The 14,386-nt window shown below is 36.8% G+C and overlaps 1 protein-coding gene across 1 annotated transcript in view; it reads right to left on the reverse strand.

Moving 5' to 3' along the window:
• Positions 1-14,386, reverse strand: part of MTX2 (metaxin 2) — a 67,412-nt gene that overhangs the window by 1,593 nt on the left and 51,433 nt on the right. Inside the window, exon 9 of the mRNA XM_036879449.2 lies at positions 5,007-5,083. Within this exon, the coding sequence (XP_036735344.1) occupies positions 5,007-5,083 (77 nt within the window). The remainder of the gene's footprint in view (positions 1-5,006; positions 5,084-14,386) is intronic.

Consider the following 14,386-nt stretch of genomic DNA (forward strand, 5'->3'; position numbering starts at 1 on the left):
GCTGTTCAAGAGAAAAATCTCAGGCTTACTCTTGAGTCCTCTCTTTCTCTTATCCTCTCACATCCACTAGCAAGTCCAGTGAGACAAAGCCACCAAAATATGTCCTGAATACCACCACTGACCTCTCTCCATTATTATCTCCCAGTCTGAGCCACCATCAATTCTCACCTACAACACTGAAACAGCCTCCTAATGTGCTCCTGCTTCTACTCATTCTCCACATAATAATCAAAGAGAGATTTTTTTAATGTGACCATATGACTCCAAGAATAAAATATTCCAATAAATTTCCATTCCACTTACACTAACATGCCAAACTCTTTACCTGAAGCATACAAAACCTAGATAATCTGGCCCCTACTTACCTCTTCAACCTCATCTTCTACCATTCTCAACACAACCAAAACTGGCCTTGCTTCTTCCATTCAAACATAAGAAACCCAAACCAATCTTAGGACCTTGACCCAACTTGTCCTGCTGCCTGCAATACTCTTCCCTGGACTTCACATTGCTGGTTCCTTTTTGTTTTTTGAGAATAAGTGACACATCTTAAAGCTTCCCTGATCACCCAAACAAAAGTGGGGGTGCAATCACTTCATATCATTCTATTTTAATTCTCCGTGTGGCACTTAATGCCATCTAATTATTTGTGGTTAACTGTCTCCCTCCACCATGACTTTGTCTACTTGTTTCTTGCTCTGTTCTCAGTACCTAGAACAATGCATGCCACAAAGTTGGTTCTCAATAAACATGTGTGGAATGAATCATTAAAAGGTGATGCATTTCTCATACCAAACTATAACTATGTTAGTTAACTGTTTCCCCTCATTGTACATCAAGCTCTTTCAAGGTAACACTGCCTATATTTTTATATCCCCACTTCTTAGCAAAGTACCTAAGGAACTGAATCCCTATTTGCAGCATGAATGAATGAGATAGAAAAGAAAGCATCCTGCCTAAGGTGTGCAGGATAATTAATTTTTCAATAGTAGTCATTCATATTATTTCAAAGCCTTCCCTCTTTTGACACATTCATGAAGTTAAATGTCCAGTGTTTAACCAACAGAACAGTTTTAAAAAATCACATGTATTTTTGGACTTAACAATACCTTGATCCTATCATTACAGGTGAAGAATCAATAACAAGTGGATACCTGAAAAGAACCAAGGATGCAGAAGGTGGATAAATGAAGAGCAGAGGCACTTTGTGAGACATAACAGAAACACCAACTCTTCATATCCCTAAACATATCTCTTAAAAGGTACATCTTATCTCACCAATTTAGAATTTATTTTCCTAATCCTTGTTTAGAGTTAATTACCTTTTGCTTCTTCTACCAGAGCTTACAAAAGGTGAATGTATTCCCTAATGCAAGTTTCAGCAGTATAGACAAGCATCCTTTATCCATAAATGAAGGCTCTGAATGTGTTCAAGTATGAAGGTATGTTCAAACTAGAAATAATCTAAAAGCACCCTAGAAATGGTCAAAATGTTATTTTCTGCAAATATACATATGTAACTTAAAAGGTATTATATTATATGTGGATAAAGAGCATATAAAAACTGATCAGATGTTATATAAAGATAGAAACTTTGTGGCAAGTTAATTTAGAACATCTAATGGGAAGCAGAATACAATTTACTAAGTCAAAACACACACATGCTTTTTAATGTTTGCTTTTTGTATCCTTACAAATTTTCATATTCATTAACTCTGACATTTATAAATTACCAATTCCCATAATTCTTTTTTCTCTTTTAAAGTACACTTGTGGTAGTAATTATACAACTGTATACCACTGTTAAAACTCAGAACTATACATATAATAAAGGTGTCAATTTTACTATATGTACATTATACCACAATAAATCTGACTAAAAAATGCAATAAACTCAGAAAAATATCTGCAGCTCCTATGTTAAGACAAGGACAAAAAAATACATTTTACCCAATATCTCTACTAAATCATTTAATCAAGCCAAGACATATTTCCAGTTTTAATTACTTTTCCTATACTATACGAAGAGAAAATAATGACATTACCACCTTTCTGCTTACTAATTAGTTTATGGATTGTAATCTGGATAATAGCAACTCTCCTTCTAAAACCTTTAACGTCATTTGTATACATTATTGCATTTATCTTTATAGACTTTTTATTAGAAAAATATTCCAGGATGACAAATATATTTTTAAAGTTCTAGGAAATTTGATACCTTCTTATCTTGCATTATCATTCCTTCCACATTTCTGCTGGTTATCTACTGTTCTTTCTTTTCCCTAATTTTATTGAGAAATACTTGACATAAATCACTGTATAACTTTAAGGTGTACAACATAATGGCTTAATATACATATACTTTTCCATTCAAAATTTTTCTACATTCGTTTTTTTGCTTTATTAGTCTATATTTCTTTCATTCTGATACTTATATAGTCAGTCTAGTTTCAAAAACATTAATTTTGTCTGAGTGTTTCCTAATTTTTCTTTCCCTTACACTATTAACTTGTCATGTCTTCATACTACTAGAAATAGGCTAGAGACCCTTTCTTTATGTACAAATCACTGATCTTTAGGACTATCAAATTTGTAAATCAAGGCCCCTGTCATCAACCTTTTCTCTATTTGCCTTTGGATATTTTTTAGAAATTTCCTCTTAATTTTCTCAACTGGTGGTTTCTTAATTGAACAAACCTCAATAAAATCCTACTCCTCCCTGCAGTTTTCATCTTAAGATTCACAGGTATAATTTTTGCACTATTTCTTCAATATACTTTCCCATCAGTATATGAAAGTACATTTTCAAATTTTACCATTTACTTCACTGGTTAAATAGCAGTATTTGTTCTTATTCAAATCTAACTCATTTTCTAATTTCTCATTCAATTTAATCTTGTTTTAACCAATATTTATTGAGCTGCTTATCTAGCTAGTAAGTTTTGTTCAGAAACACAAATCTGCAAGGAGCTCATAAATACTTTAGAATAGTGTAACTCTTTCTATCCTGATTACATTAAAGACAAATATTTATTTTCCTACTTTTTCTTCCCCTTTATTAAAAGGTAACATAAAAATATCACTTTAAGAAAAGTTTTAGTTTTCATTCGAAGTTCACACTTAACAGGTGAAAGGAACAAATAACCTAGTAATATTTGTATAGGTGTCTTAACAGATACCATACCAGCAAGACAGCATTTATGCAACAGGTAGTACAAAATCTATTTAATTGCATTTCAGAAATATGATTTTAATATATAAAAGCTACCAACACTGTAGATTATGAAGGATAAAAAGGCCACCAAGGTTAGTATCTTGTATTAGTTCTATTTTTTTCTTCCAAATTTCTTTTACTTTTTCTCTCCAGTTAACTTCTTTGTCCTCTTTTCCCAATTAGTATTCTTGATATAAGATCTCCCTCAAAACTCTTTCCCCTTCTCTCATCAAGTAAAGCTACCGGATTTCTTTCATAAGTCCTCTCAACATCCCCAGAAGGTCGGCTAGGAGAAACATTAATTTTAATTTCAGAGGGTAAGGGGAGGATACATGGAAATAAAGTGACCTGCCGAAGTTTGGTATGTGTTAGAGCCAAGAATAGAATTCATCTCACTACAAGATTAAATATATTGTACCAAGGAAAAAAATATTTTTTCAATATCAAAATACTTGATTATCAAAAGATATTTTGATACCCACTGAATCACATGCCATAATGATTCCTGGTTACTAAGTCTTTGACATTTGAGTTTAAATGAGAAGACAAATAGATATACTTTTCTGGCCTTCTGTTAAGACAGTGTGCCTAACAAAACTACCTCCTAACAGAGTGATGTACTTAATAAAACACACCCCTTGTGCCCTTTTCAACTCCTAAGAATTTCTATATCAGAGAAAAAAGGAAACACAAGCTACTAACATTTGAATACATTTCTTTTGTGTTAAGAGACTATACAAATAGAATCTGCATAGCAAACGTCATTAGAAACAAAAACATAATGGTAGATTAACCTATTAGGATTTCATGGTTTGAACTCTATGACCTTTCTGCTTCAGAGATCAACAGACCCCAAATTTTACTTTAATATCAGTTATTTATAGTATATATTAATATAACTTAAATATGTCCAAGCAATCATCATAGTCATTTTTGCAACAAATGTTAATATCTCTACCAAAAGATGTTTGATATGCCTATAGGAAATGAACACCTAAGGAGATAAATGATAGCAAATAAAGCTTTCTAAAAATTAGCACTCTAAAAGGAAGAAATTTTTACTAAAAAGCCAAGAAAGGTTGGAATTTCTAAGCAAACCAATGAGATTAAAATTCTAATTTAAGCCCATCTTAAACTGTGTTAAAGATTGGTGACCCTGATATTTTAAACCCTAACTTTTAAAAAAAAAGGAAAATTCATTCTGGGTCTACATTAGATACTGTTTCCCAAATTAAAAAAACATGAATTACTCAATTTACATACATATATTCAATCCATATCCTTCATATTCATTACTGTGCTTTAAAAATATTTCCATTAACTTTTAAAAGATAAGTTCGTAACAGTGCTTGCCCATCCAACAGTGTTTTCTATTGTTTAGTTGATTAACTTTTCTAGTCCTTGGGGTATCACACTATTCAGACAAGTATGGTTATACTTCACATTATAACAGCACTTTGCAAGTTCAGAATTTTGTCAAGATTTCACAGTTCCATACATAGCACTTTGAACTACCTTCATATCATATATGATACCCTCTATCATATCATACAATGACTGGTTTATATGTTTGTCCTTTAAGAGAAATTCTTAATGGCAAGGACCGCATTTTAGAGATCTTAGTCTCCCAGACCCAAGCATTGTACCTGACACCCAAAAAGTGCTAGGTAAATGTTTAATGAGGGAAAAAAATGAATTTAAACATAACTGTTTTGATAAATATTTAATAAAATAACTCCTCTGAAATAAAATAAGTTTGTGACCTAACAATATAGAAAAGAAAACTTCTTACTGCTTATTGAAGAAATACGGTTGGGTCCCCAGTCTCTGGGAAAGCGCCTGGCAGCACTGATCTACGTCTTCTAAGGCCTAACACAGGCAACAAAACCAAAGACAAATGTTTAAGTTAGCAAAACAATAAATGTGTCTAAAGCTTAATTTCTTTTACAGTTTGTGACAAAAATATAAATTCAGGCAACCTTTAATAATATATTTAAATCAAGGTGGAGCCAAGATGGCAGCGTGAGTAGAGCAGTGGAAATCTCGTCCCAAAACCACATACATCTATGAAAATATAACAAAGACAACTCTTCCTAGAATAAAGACCAGAGGACACAGGACAACATCCAGACCACATCCACACCTGCGAGAACCCAGCGCGTCATAAAGGGGGTAAGATACACGCCTCGGCCCCGCGGGACCCGAGCACCCCTACCCCCAGCTCTCGGCGGGAGAAGAGTAGGCAGAGCGGGAGGGAGAAGGAGCCAAGGACTGCTGAACACCCAGCCCCAGCCATCGGGACCAGAGCGCAGACACAGTGCGTGCGCGGGGCCCTGGATACTAGGGAAATAGGGCAGGAAGAACAGTGAGTGGGTACCGAGGGTCTGGCGCCGGAGGACATAAGAAAAGTGAGCGGCCAATTTTTTTGTTTTGTTTTGTTTTGTTTTGGCGAACGCTTTTTGGAAGTCTTAAAGGGACAGGGACCCTAATACTAGGGAAACAGGACAGCAAGACCGGTGAGCAGATCCCTGAGGCTGGCGCAGGAGAATAAAGAAAAACGAGCAGCCATTTTTTATTTATTTATTTATTTATTTATTTATTTATTTTAATTTTTAAATTTTTTTTTTTTTGGGGGGTCATTGTTTTGTTTTGGCGGGTGCTTTTTGGAAGTCTTAAAGGGGCAGGGCGGGACACTTAATCGAGAGGTAGGGAATCCGGGGATCTCTGGGAACCCTAATCCCCTGGGCTGCAGGGAGCAGGGAGGCCCCTTACGGAGATAAATAGCCTCCCAGCTGCACCCCTTCCAACACAACTCCACCACGTTGGAGCAGCAGCCCGAGCCAGGCCACGCCCACAGCAACAGCAGAGATAAACTCCATAGCAGCCGGGCAGGAAGCAGAAGCCCTGTCTGTGCGTAGCTACCCAGCACAAGCCACTAGAGGTCGCTGTTCTCCCAGGAGAGGAGGGAAAAAAACCAAAAAGAAGGGAAGTTCTTCCAGCCGTCACTCGTCCCAGCTCTGCAAACTATTCCTATCACCATGAAAAGGCAAAACTACAGGCCGACAAAGATCACAGAGACAACACCAGAGAAGGAGACAGACCTAACCAGTCTTCCTGACAAAGAATTCAAAATAAAAATCATAAACATGCTGACAGAGATGCAGAGAAATACGCAAGAGATATGGGATGAAGTCCGGAGGAAGATCACAGATGCCAGAAAGGAGATCGCAGAAATGAAGCGAACTCTGGAAGGGTTTATAAGCAGAATGGATAGGATGCAAGAGGCCATTGATGGAATTGAAACCAGAGAACAGGAACGCATAGAAGCTGACATAGAGAGAGATAAAAGGATCTACAGGAATGAAACAATATTCAGAGAACTGTGTGACCAATCCAAAAGGAACAATATCCATATTATAGGGGTATCAGAAGAAGAAGAGAGAGGAAAAGGGATGGAAAGTATCTGGGAAGAAACAATTGCTGAAAACTTCCCCAAACTGGGGGAGGAAATAATCGAACAGACCACAGAAATACACAGAACCCCCAACAGAAAGGATCCAAGCAGGACAACACCAAGACACATAATAATTAAAATGGCAAAGATCAAGGACAAGGAAAGAGTTTTAAAGGCAGCTAGAGAGAAAAAAGTCACCTATAAAGGAAAACCCATCAGGCTAACATCAGACTTCTTGACAGAAACCCTACAGGCCAGAAGAGAATGGCATGATATATTTAATGCAATGAAACAGAAGGGCCTTGAACCAAGGATACTGTATCCAGCATGACTATCATTCAAATATGATGGTGGGATTAAACAATTCCCAGACAAACAAAACCTGAGGGAATTTGCTTCCCACAAACCACCTCTACAGGACATCTTAACAGGGACTGCTCTAGATGGGAGCACTCCTAGAAAGAGCACAGAACAAAACACCCAACATATCAAGAATGCAGGAGGAGGAATAAGAAGGGAGAGAAGAAAAGAATCTCCAGACAGTGTATATAACAGCTCAATAAGCGAGCTAAGTTAGGCAGTAAGATACTAAAGAGGCTAACCTTCAACCTTTGGTAACCACGAATTTAAAGCCTGCAATGGCAATAAGTACATATCTTTCAATAGTCACCCTGAAACTTAATGGACTGAATGCACCAATCAAAAGACACAGAGTAACAGAATGGATAAAAAAGCAAGACCCATCTATATGCTGCTTACAAGAAACTCACCTCCAACCCAAAGACATGTACAGACTAAAAGTCAAGGGATGGAAAAACATATTTCAGGCAAACAACAGCGAGAAGAAAGCAGGGGTTGCAGTACTAATATCAGACAAAATAGACTTCAAAACAAAGAAAGTAACAAGAGATAAAGAAGGACACTACATAATGATAAAGGGCTCAGTCCAACAAGAGGATATAACCATTCTAAATATATATGCACCCAACACAGGAGCACCAGCATATGTGAAACAAATACTAACAGAACTAAAGGGGGAAATAGACTGCAGTGCATTCATTCTAAGAGAGTTCAACACACTACTCACCCCAAAGGATAGATCCACCGGGCAGAAAATAGTAAGGACACGGAAGCACTGAACAACACAGTAGAGCAGATGGACCTAATAGACATCTACAGAACTCTACATCCAAAAGCAACAGGATACACATTCTCCTCAAGTGCACATGGAACATTCTCCAGAATAGACCACATACTAGGCCACAAAAAGAGCCTCAGTAAATTAAAAAAGATTGAAACCTACCAACCAACTTTTCAGACACAAAGGCATAAAACTAGAAATAAACTGTACAAAGAAAGCAAAAAGGCTCACAAACACATGGAGGCTTAACAACACACTCCTAAATAATCAATGGATCAATGACCAAATCAAAATGGAGATCCAGCAATATATGGAAACAAATGACAACAACAACACTAAGCCCCAACTTCTGTGGGACACAGCAAAAGCAGTCTTAGGAGGAAAGTATATAGCAATCCAAGCATATTTAAAAAAGGAAGAACAATTCCAAATGAATGGTCTAATGTCACAATTATCGAAATTGGAAAAAGTAGAACAAATGACGCCTAAGGTCAGCAGAAGGAGGGACATAATAAAGATCAGAGAAGAAATAAATAAAATTGAGAAGAATAAAACAATAGCAAAAATCAATGAAACCAAGAGCTGGTTCTTCGAGAAAATAAACAAAATACATAAGCCTCTAGCCAGACTTAGTAAGAGGAAAAGAGAGTCAACACAAATCAACAGTATCAGAAACGAGAAAGGAAAAATCACGACGGACCCCACAGAAATACAAAGAATTATTAGAGAATACTATGAAAACCTATATGCTAACAAGCTGGGAATCCTAGGAGAAACGGACAACTTCCTAGAAAAATACACCCTTCCAAGACTGACCCAGAAAGAAACAGAAAATCTAAACAGACCAATTATCAGCAACAAAATTGAAGTGGTAATCAAAAAACTACCAAAGAACAAAACGCCCAGGCCAGATGGACTTACCTCGGAATTTTATCAGACATACAGGGAAGACATAATAACAATTCTCCTTAAAGTTTTCCAAAAAATAGAGGAGGAGGGAATACTCCCAAACTCATTCTATGAAGCTAACATCACCCTAATACCAAAACCAGACAAAGACCCACCAAAAAAGAAAACTACAGACCAATATCCCTGATGAACGTAGATGCAAAAATACTCAACAAAATATTAGCAAACCGAATTCAAAAATACATCAAAAGGATCATACACCATGACCAAGTGGGATTCATCCCAGGGATGCAAGGTTGGTACAACATTCAAAAGTCCATCAACATCATCCACCACATTAACAAAAAGAGAAAAACCACATGATCATCTCCATAGATGCAGAAAAAGCATCTGACAAAGTTCAACATCCATTCATGATAAAAACTCTCAGCAAAATGGGAATAGAGGGTAAGTACCTCAACATAATAAAGGCAATATATGATAAACCCACAGCCAACATTATATTGAACAGCGAGAAGCTGAAAGCATTTCCTCTGAGATCAGGAACTAGACAGGGATGCCCACTCTCCCCACTGTTATTTAACATAGTACTGGAGGTCCTAGCCACGGCAATCAGACAAAACAAAAAAATACAAGGAATCCAGATTGGTAAGGAAGAAGTTAAACTGTCACTATTTGCAGATGACATGATACTGTACATAAAAAACCCTAAAGACTCCACCCCAAAACTACTAGAATTGATATAGGAAATAAGCAAAGTTGCAGGATACAAAATCAACACACAAAAATCTGTGGCTTTCCTATACACTAACAATGAACCAACAAAAAGAGAAATCAGGAAAACAACTCCATTCACAACTGCATCAAAAAGAATAAAATACCTAGGAATAAACCTAACAAAAGAAGTGAAAGACCTATCCTCTGAAAACTACAAGTCACTCTTAAGAGTAATTAAAGGGGACACTAACAGATGCAAACTCATCCCATGCTCGTGGCTAGGAAGAATTAATATCGTCAAAATGGCCATCCTGCCCAAAGCAATATACAGATTTGATGCAATCCCTATGAAACTACCAGCAACATTCTTCAATGAACTGGAACAAATAGTTCAAAAATTCATATGGAAACATCAAAGACCCCGAATAGCCAAAGCAATCCTGAGAAAGAAGAATAAAGTAGGGGGGATCTCACTCCCCAACTTCAAGCTCTACTATAAAGCCATAGTAATCAAGACAATTTGGTACTGGCACAAGAGCAGAGCCACAGACCAATGGAACAGACTAGACAATCCAGACATTAACCCAGACATATATGGTCAATTAATATTTGATAAAGGAGCCATGGACATACAATGGCGAAATGACAGTCTCTTCAACAGATGGTGCTGGCAAAACTGGACAGCTATGTTTAAGAGAATGAAACTGGATCACTGTCTAACCCCATACACAAAAGTAAATTCGAAATGGATCAAAGACCTGAATGTAAGTCATGAAACCATTAAACTCTTGGAAGAAAACATAGGCAAAAACCTCTTAGACATAAACATGAGTGACTCTTCTTGAACATATCTCCCCGGGCAAGGAAAACAACAGCAAAAATGAACAAGTGGGACTATATTAAGCTGAAAAGCTTCTGTACAGCAAAAGACACCATCAATAGAACAAAAAGGAACCCTACAGTATGGGAGAATATATTTGAAAATGACACATCCGATAAAGGCTTGACGTCCAGAATATATAAAGAGCTCACACACCTCAACAAACAAAAAACAAATAACCCAATTAAAAAATGGGCAGAGGAACTGAACAGACAGTTCTCCAAAAAAGAAATACAGATGGCCAACAGACACATGAAAAGATGCTCCACATCGCTAATTATCAGAGAAATGCAAATTAAAACTACAATGAGGTATCACCTCACACCAGTAAGGATGGCTGCCATCCAAAAGACAAACAACAACAAATGTTGGCGAGGCTGTGGAGAAAGGGGAACCCTCCTACACTGCTGGTGGGAATGTAAATTAGCTCAACCATTGTGGAAAGCAGTATGGAGGTACATCAAAATGCTCAAAACAGACTTACCATTTGACCCAGGAATTGCACTCCTAGGAATTTACCCTAAGAACGCAGCAATCAAGTTTGAGAAAGACCAATGTACCCCTATGTTTATCGCAGCACTATTTACAATAGCCAAGAATGGAAGCAACCTAAATGTCCATCGATAGATGAATGGATAAAGAAGAGGTGGTACATATACACAATGGAATACTACTCAGCCATAAGAAAAGGGCAAATCCTACCATTTGCAGCAACATGGATGGAGCTGGAGGGTATTATGCTCAGTGAAACAAGCCAAGCAGAGAAAGAGAAATACCAAATGATTTCACTCATCTGTGGAATATAAGAACAAAGGAAAAACTAAAGTAACAAAACAGCAGTAGAATCACAGAACTCAAGGATGGACTAACAGGTAACAAAGGGAAAGGGACTGGGGAGGATGGGTGGGTAGGGAGGGATAAGTGGGGGGGAAGAAGAAGTGGGGTATTAAGATTAACATGCATGGGGGGGTGGGAGAAAGGGGAGGGCTGTACAACACAGAGAAGGCAAGTAGTGATTCTACAACATTTTGCTATGCTGATGGACAGTGACTATAAAGAGGTTTATAGGGGGGACCTGGTATAGGGGAGACCCTAGTAAACATAATATTTGTCATGTAAGTGTAGATTTATGATACCAAAAAAAAAAAAAAAAAGGCAGTTCCTGTGTGGTGACCTCCAATGAGTTCTACAGAAGGGTATAAAGGACATATAAAAGTGTAGGCAAAGGGTCTGTTTGTGTTTATACAGAGGATCAAAGCCTATTTGGGCTACCCCGAAAATTAACTAAGATATGATATGAAAAAGAACTTCCAACATCAGCACTCTCTGGAAGACTCATGCCAGAAGATGATCATCAAAAATCCCCAACAAAGATCCACGCACTGCTACAGGTGTAAATGCACTCATCCCACCAGTTCCTCGACTTGCCATGGGAATGAAGAAGGAGATATCTAAGCTGGCCTGTGCATACAGTAAAACAACAAATTTGACTGGATCTATACTGTTGGAACTCAACCAAGAATTAGGAGAAGTGCAAATTGTAGCGTTCCAAAATCTTACAACTACAGACTATTTACTGTTAAAAGAACATATGGGATGTGAACAGTCCCCAGGAATGGGTTGTTTTAATTTGTCTGATTTCTCTCAGACTGTTCAAGTTCAGTTGGACAATATCCACCATATCATAGATAAGTTTTCACAAATGCCTAAGGTGCCTAACTGGTTTTCTTGGTTTCACTGGAGATGGCTGGTAATTACAGGTATGCTTTGGTTATGTAACTGTACTCCTGTTATGTTAATGTGTGTGCACAATTTAATTAGTAATTTAAAACCTACACATGCTGAAGTTACTCTACAAGAAGATATGTCAAAGAAATAATCAATCTTCCCATGGTTTCTTCCGCCTGCTACTTCTATAGCTTTTCTTCTTCCTTCCTAATTACAACCCTTAAATAGAATTCGTGCCTCATATCAAATTTACCGAGTATCATAATTCTTCCAAGTGGTAAAGATACCTCAAGACAAATGCTGGGCATAGAAGCCACAGGGCATAAATATGCAAAGAAGTAAAAAGCTAACCTTTTCAAACAATAAGGCTTCCCTCTCATTTACCAACTTCACATTTCCCTGTATGGCCCTGGAAGATGACTGGTTAGCCAGAGACGGGTAAGATTCCTCAAGGGAGGAACAACCTAAGACAGGCACAGTCGCAGGGGGGCCATCAGGTGAGAAATTGGGGATCGACAGAGGTGAGGCTTAGAACCTCACCCCCCCTGTTCTGAGAGAAATCTTCTGCATACGTGGATGTTTTATTGCCCTTGTCTAGCTTGGATTAACACATAGTCTACAGGCACACACCTGATCATCTACATTTGCTCTCTTACAACACTAAACTATGTTTTCTACCTTTATCTTGTATCTACCTACCACTTCAGCATTTTATTAAAAATAATAATAATAAAGAGAGAAATGTGGTATCCACATATAAATCAAGTATAAAAACCAAATGAGTATTCATATTTGAACTGTTTATAGTTCATAATGCATGAGCAAAACCGAAAGTTTCTGTGATGACTGCCCTTGTACTGTTCACTATGTAACTTATTCATTATGTAAGAATTTGTTCTACATGTAAGAACTTGTTTGTTATGCCTCAAAAGATTGGAGACTGACGAAAATTAGGCTTGGGGTGGATTAATGATTGTGCATTGAGCATTGACTCCCCTATACAGAATTTTATTGTTGTTAACAACCATTTGATCAATAAATATGAGAGATGCCCTCACAAAAAAAAAAAAAAAAAAAAAAAGGACAGACTTCCAATGGTAAAATAAATAAGTAACCGGGATGTAATGTATAGCATAAGGAATATAGTCAAGATATTGTAACAGCTTGGTAGGGTGATAGCTGGAACCTAGAATTATGTATATAAATGTTTTATCACTGTGTTGTACACTTGAAACTAATGTAATGTAATACTGTGCGTCAACTACCCTTCAATAAAAAATAATTATTTAAAAAAAAAAAAAATCAAATGAGTATTCATATTTGAACTGTTTATAGTTCATAATGCATGAGCAAAACCAAAAGTTTCTGTGATGACTGCCCTTGTACTGTTCACCATGTATCTTATTCACTATGTAAGAATTTGTTCTCCATGTAAGAACTTGTTCGTTATGCTTCAGAAGATTGGAGACTGACGAAAATTAGGCTTGGGGTGGATTAATGATTGTGCATTGAGCATTGACTCCCCTATACAGAATTTTATTGTTGTTAACAACCATTTGATCAATAAATATGAGAGATGCCCTCAAAAAAAAAAATAATAATAATAATAATATTTAAATCAGACTACAAAGCACATGGAGGACATAAATAATACTTTCTATACAAGAAATAGAAAGAAAATTTGAGAATGAATTGCCTAGAAATACAAGTATATTTTAGTTACTTATAAGGATCAGTATCTAGGAAGTTTTTATCTCAAAACTCTACTCCCTACAAATGTTTTCCTGAATCCATATATTCAAATGACTTTACATATACCTAATAATCTGCTTTATAAAGGTGGCACTGCTGACCCACCATGAATAAAAGTATTTGAATTGTTTTCCCACTAGTGGAGATGGATTGTATTTACTCCATCCCTATTCATTTACCCAATCCCCTTTGTGGCCAGTGGCACACATCAGTGAGTTGGCTGGCTAGGACTAGGGGTGCCTTGGAAAAGAGACATTAATTAGCTTAATGATGCTCAAACTCATGACCCTGACCAGATATACATTTTTGAATTTTGCTACTTCCGTAAATTTAAGACCAAAGGAAAATAGATATATTAAGCATTATATTTAACAGGGTTTTTTTTTAAAGCCCTGACACTGCAGATCTATATTTATTGGCATAGAAGATGACCACAGTGTTTCATTGAATGGGAAAAAAAAACCAGGTTATAGAGTGGCAGGTTGATATGATCCCCTTTAAGGAAATTGTTATTAAGAGGCATCCAGAAGAATGTTCTCCAAAAAAGTTAACAATGGCAATTTCTAGGTGTTAGAATTTCAGATGATTTTT

Source organism: Manis pentadactyla, chromosome 6 (genome assembly GCF_030020395.1).
Source record: "Manis pentadactyla isolate mManPen7 chromosome 6, mManPen7.hap1, whole genome shotgun sequence".
Taxonomy (NCBI): Eukaryota; Metazoa; Chordata; class Mammalia; order Pholidota; family Manidae; genus Manis; species Manis pentadactyla.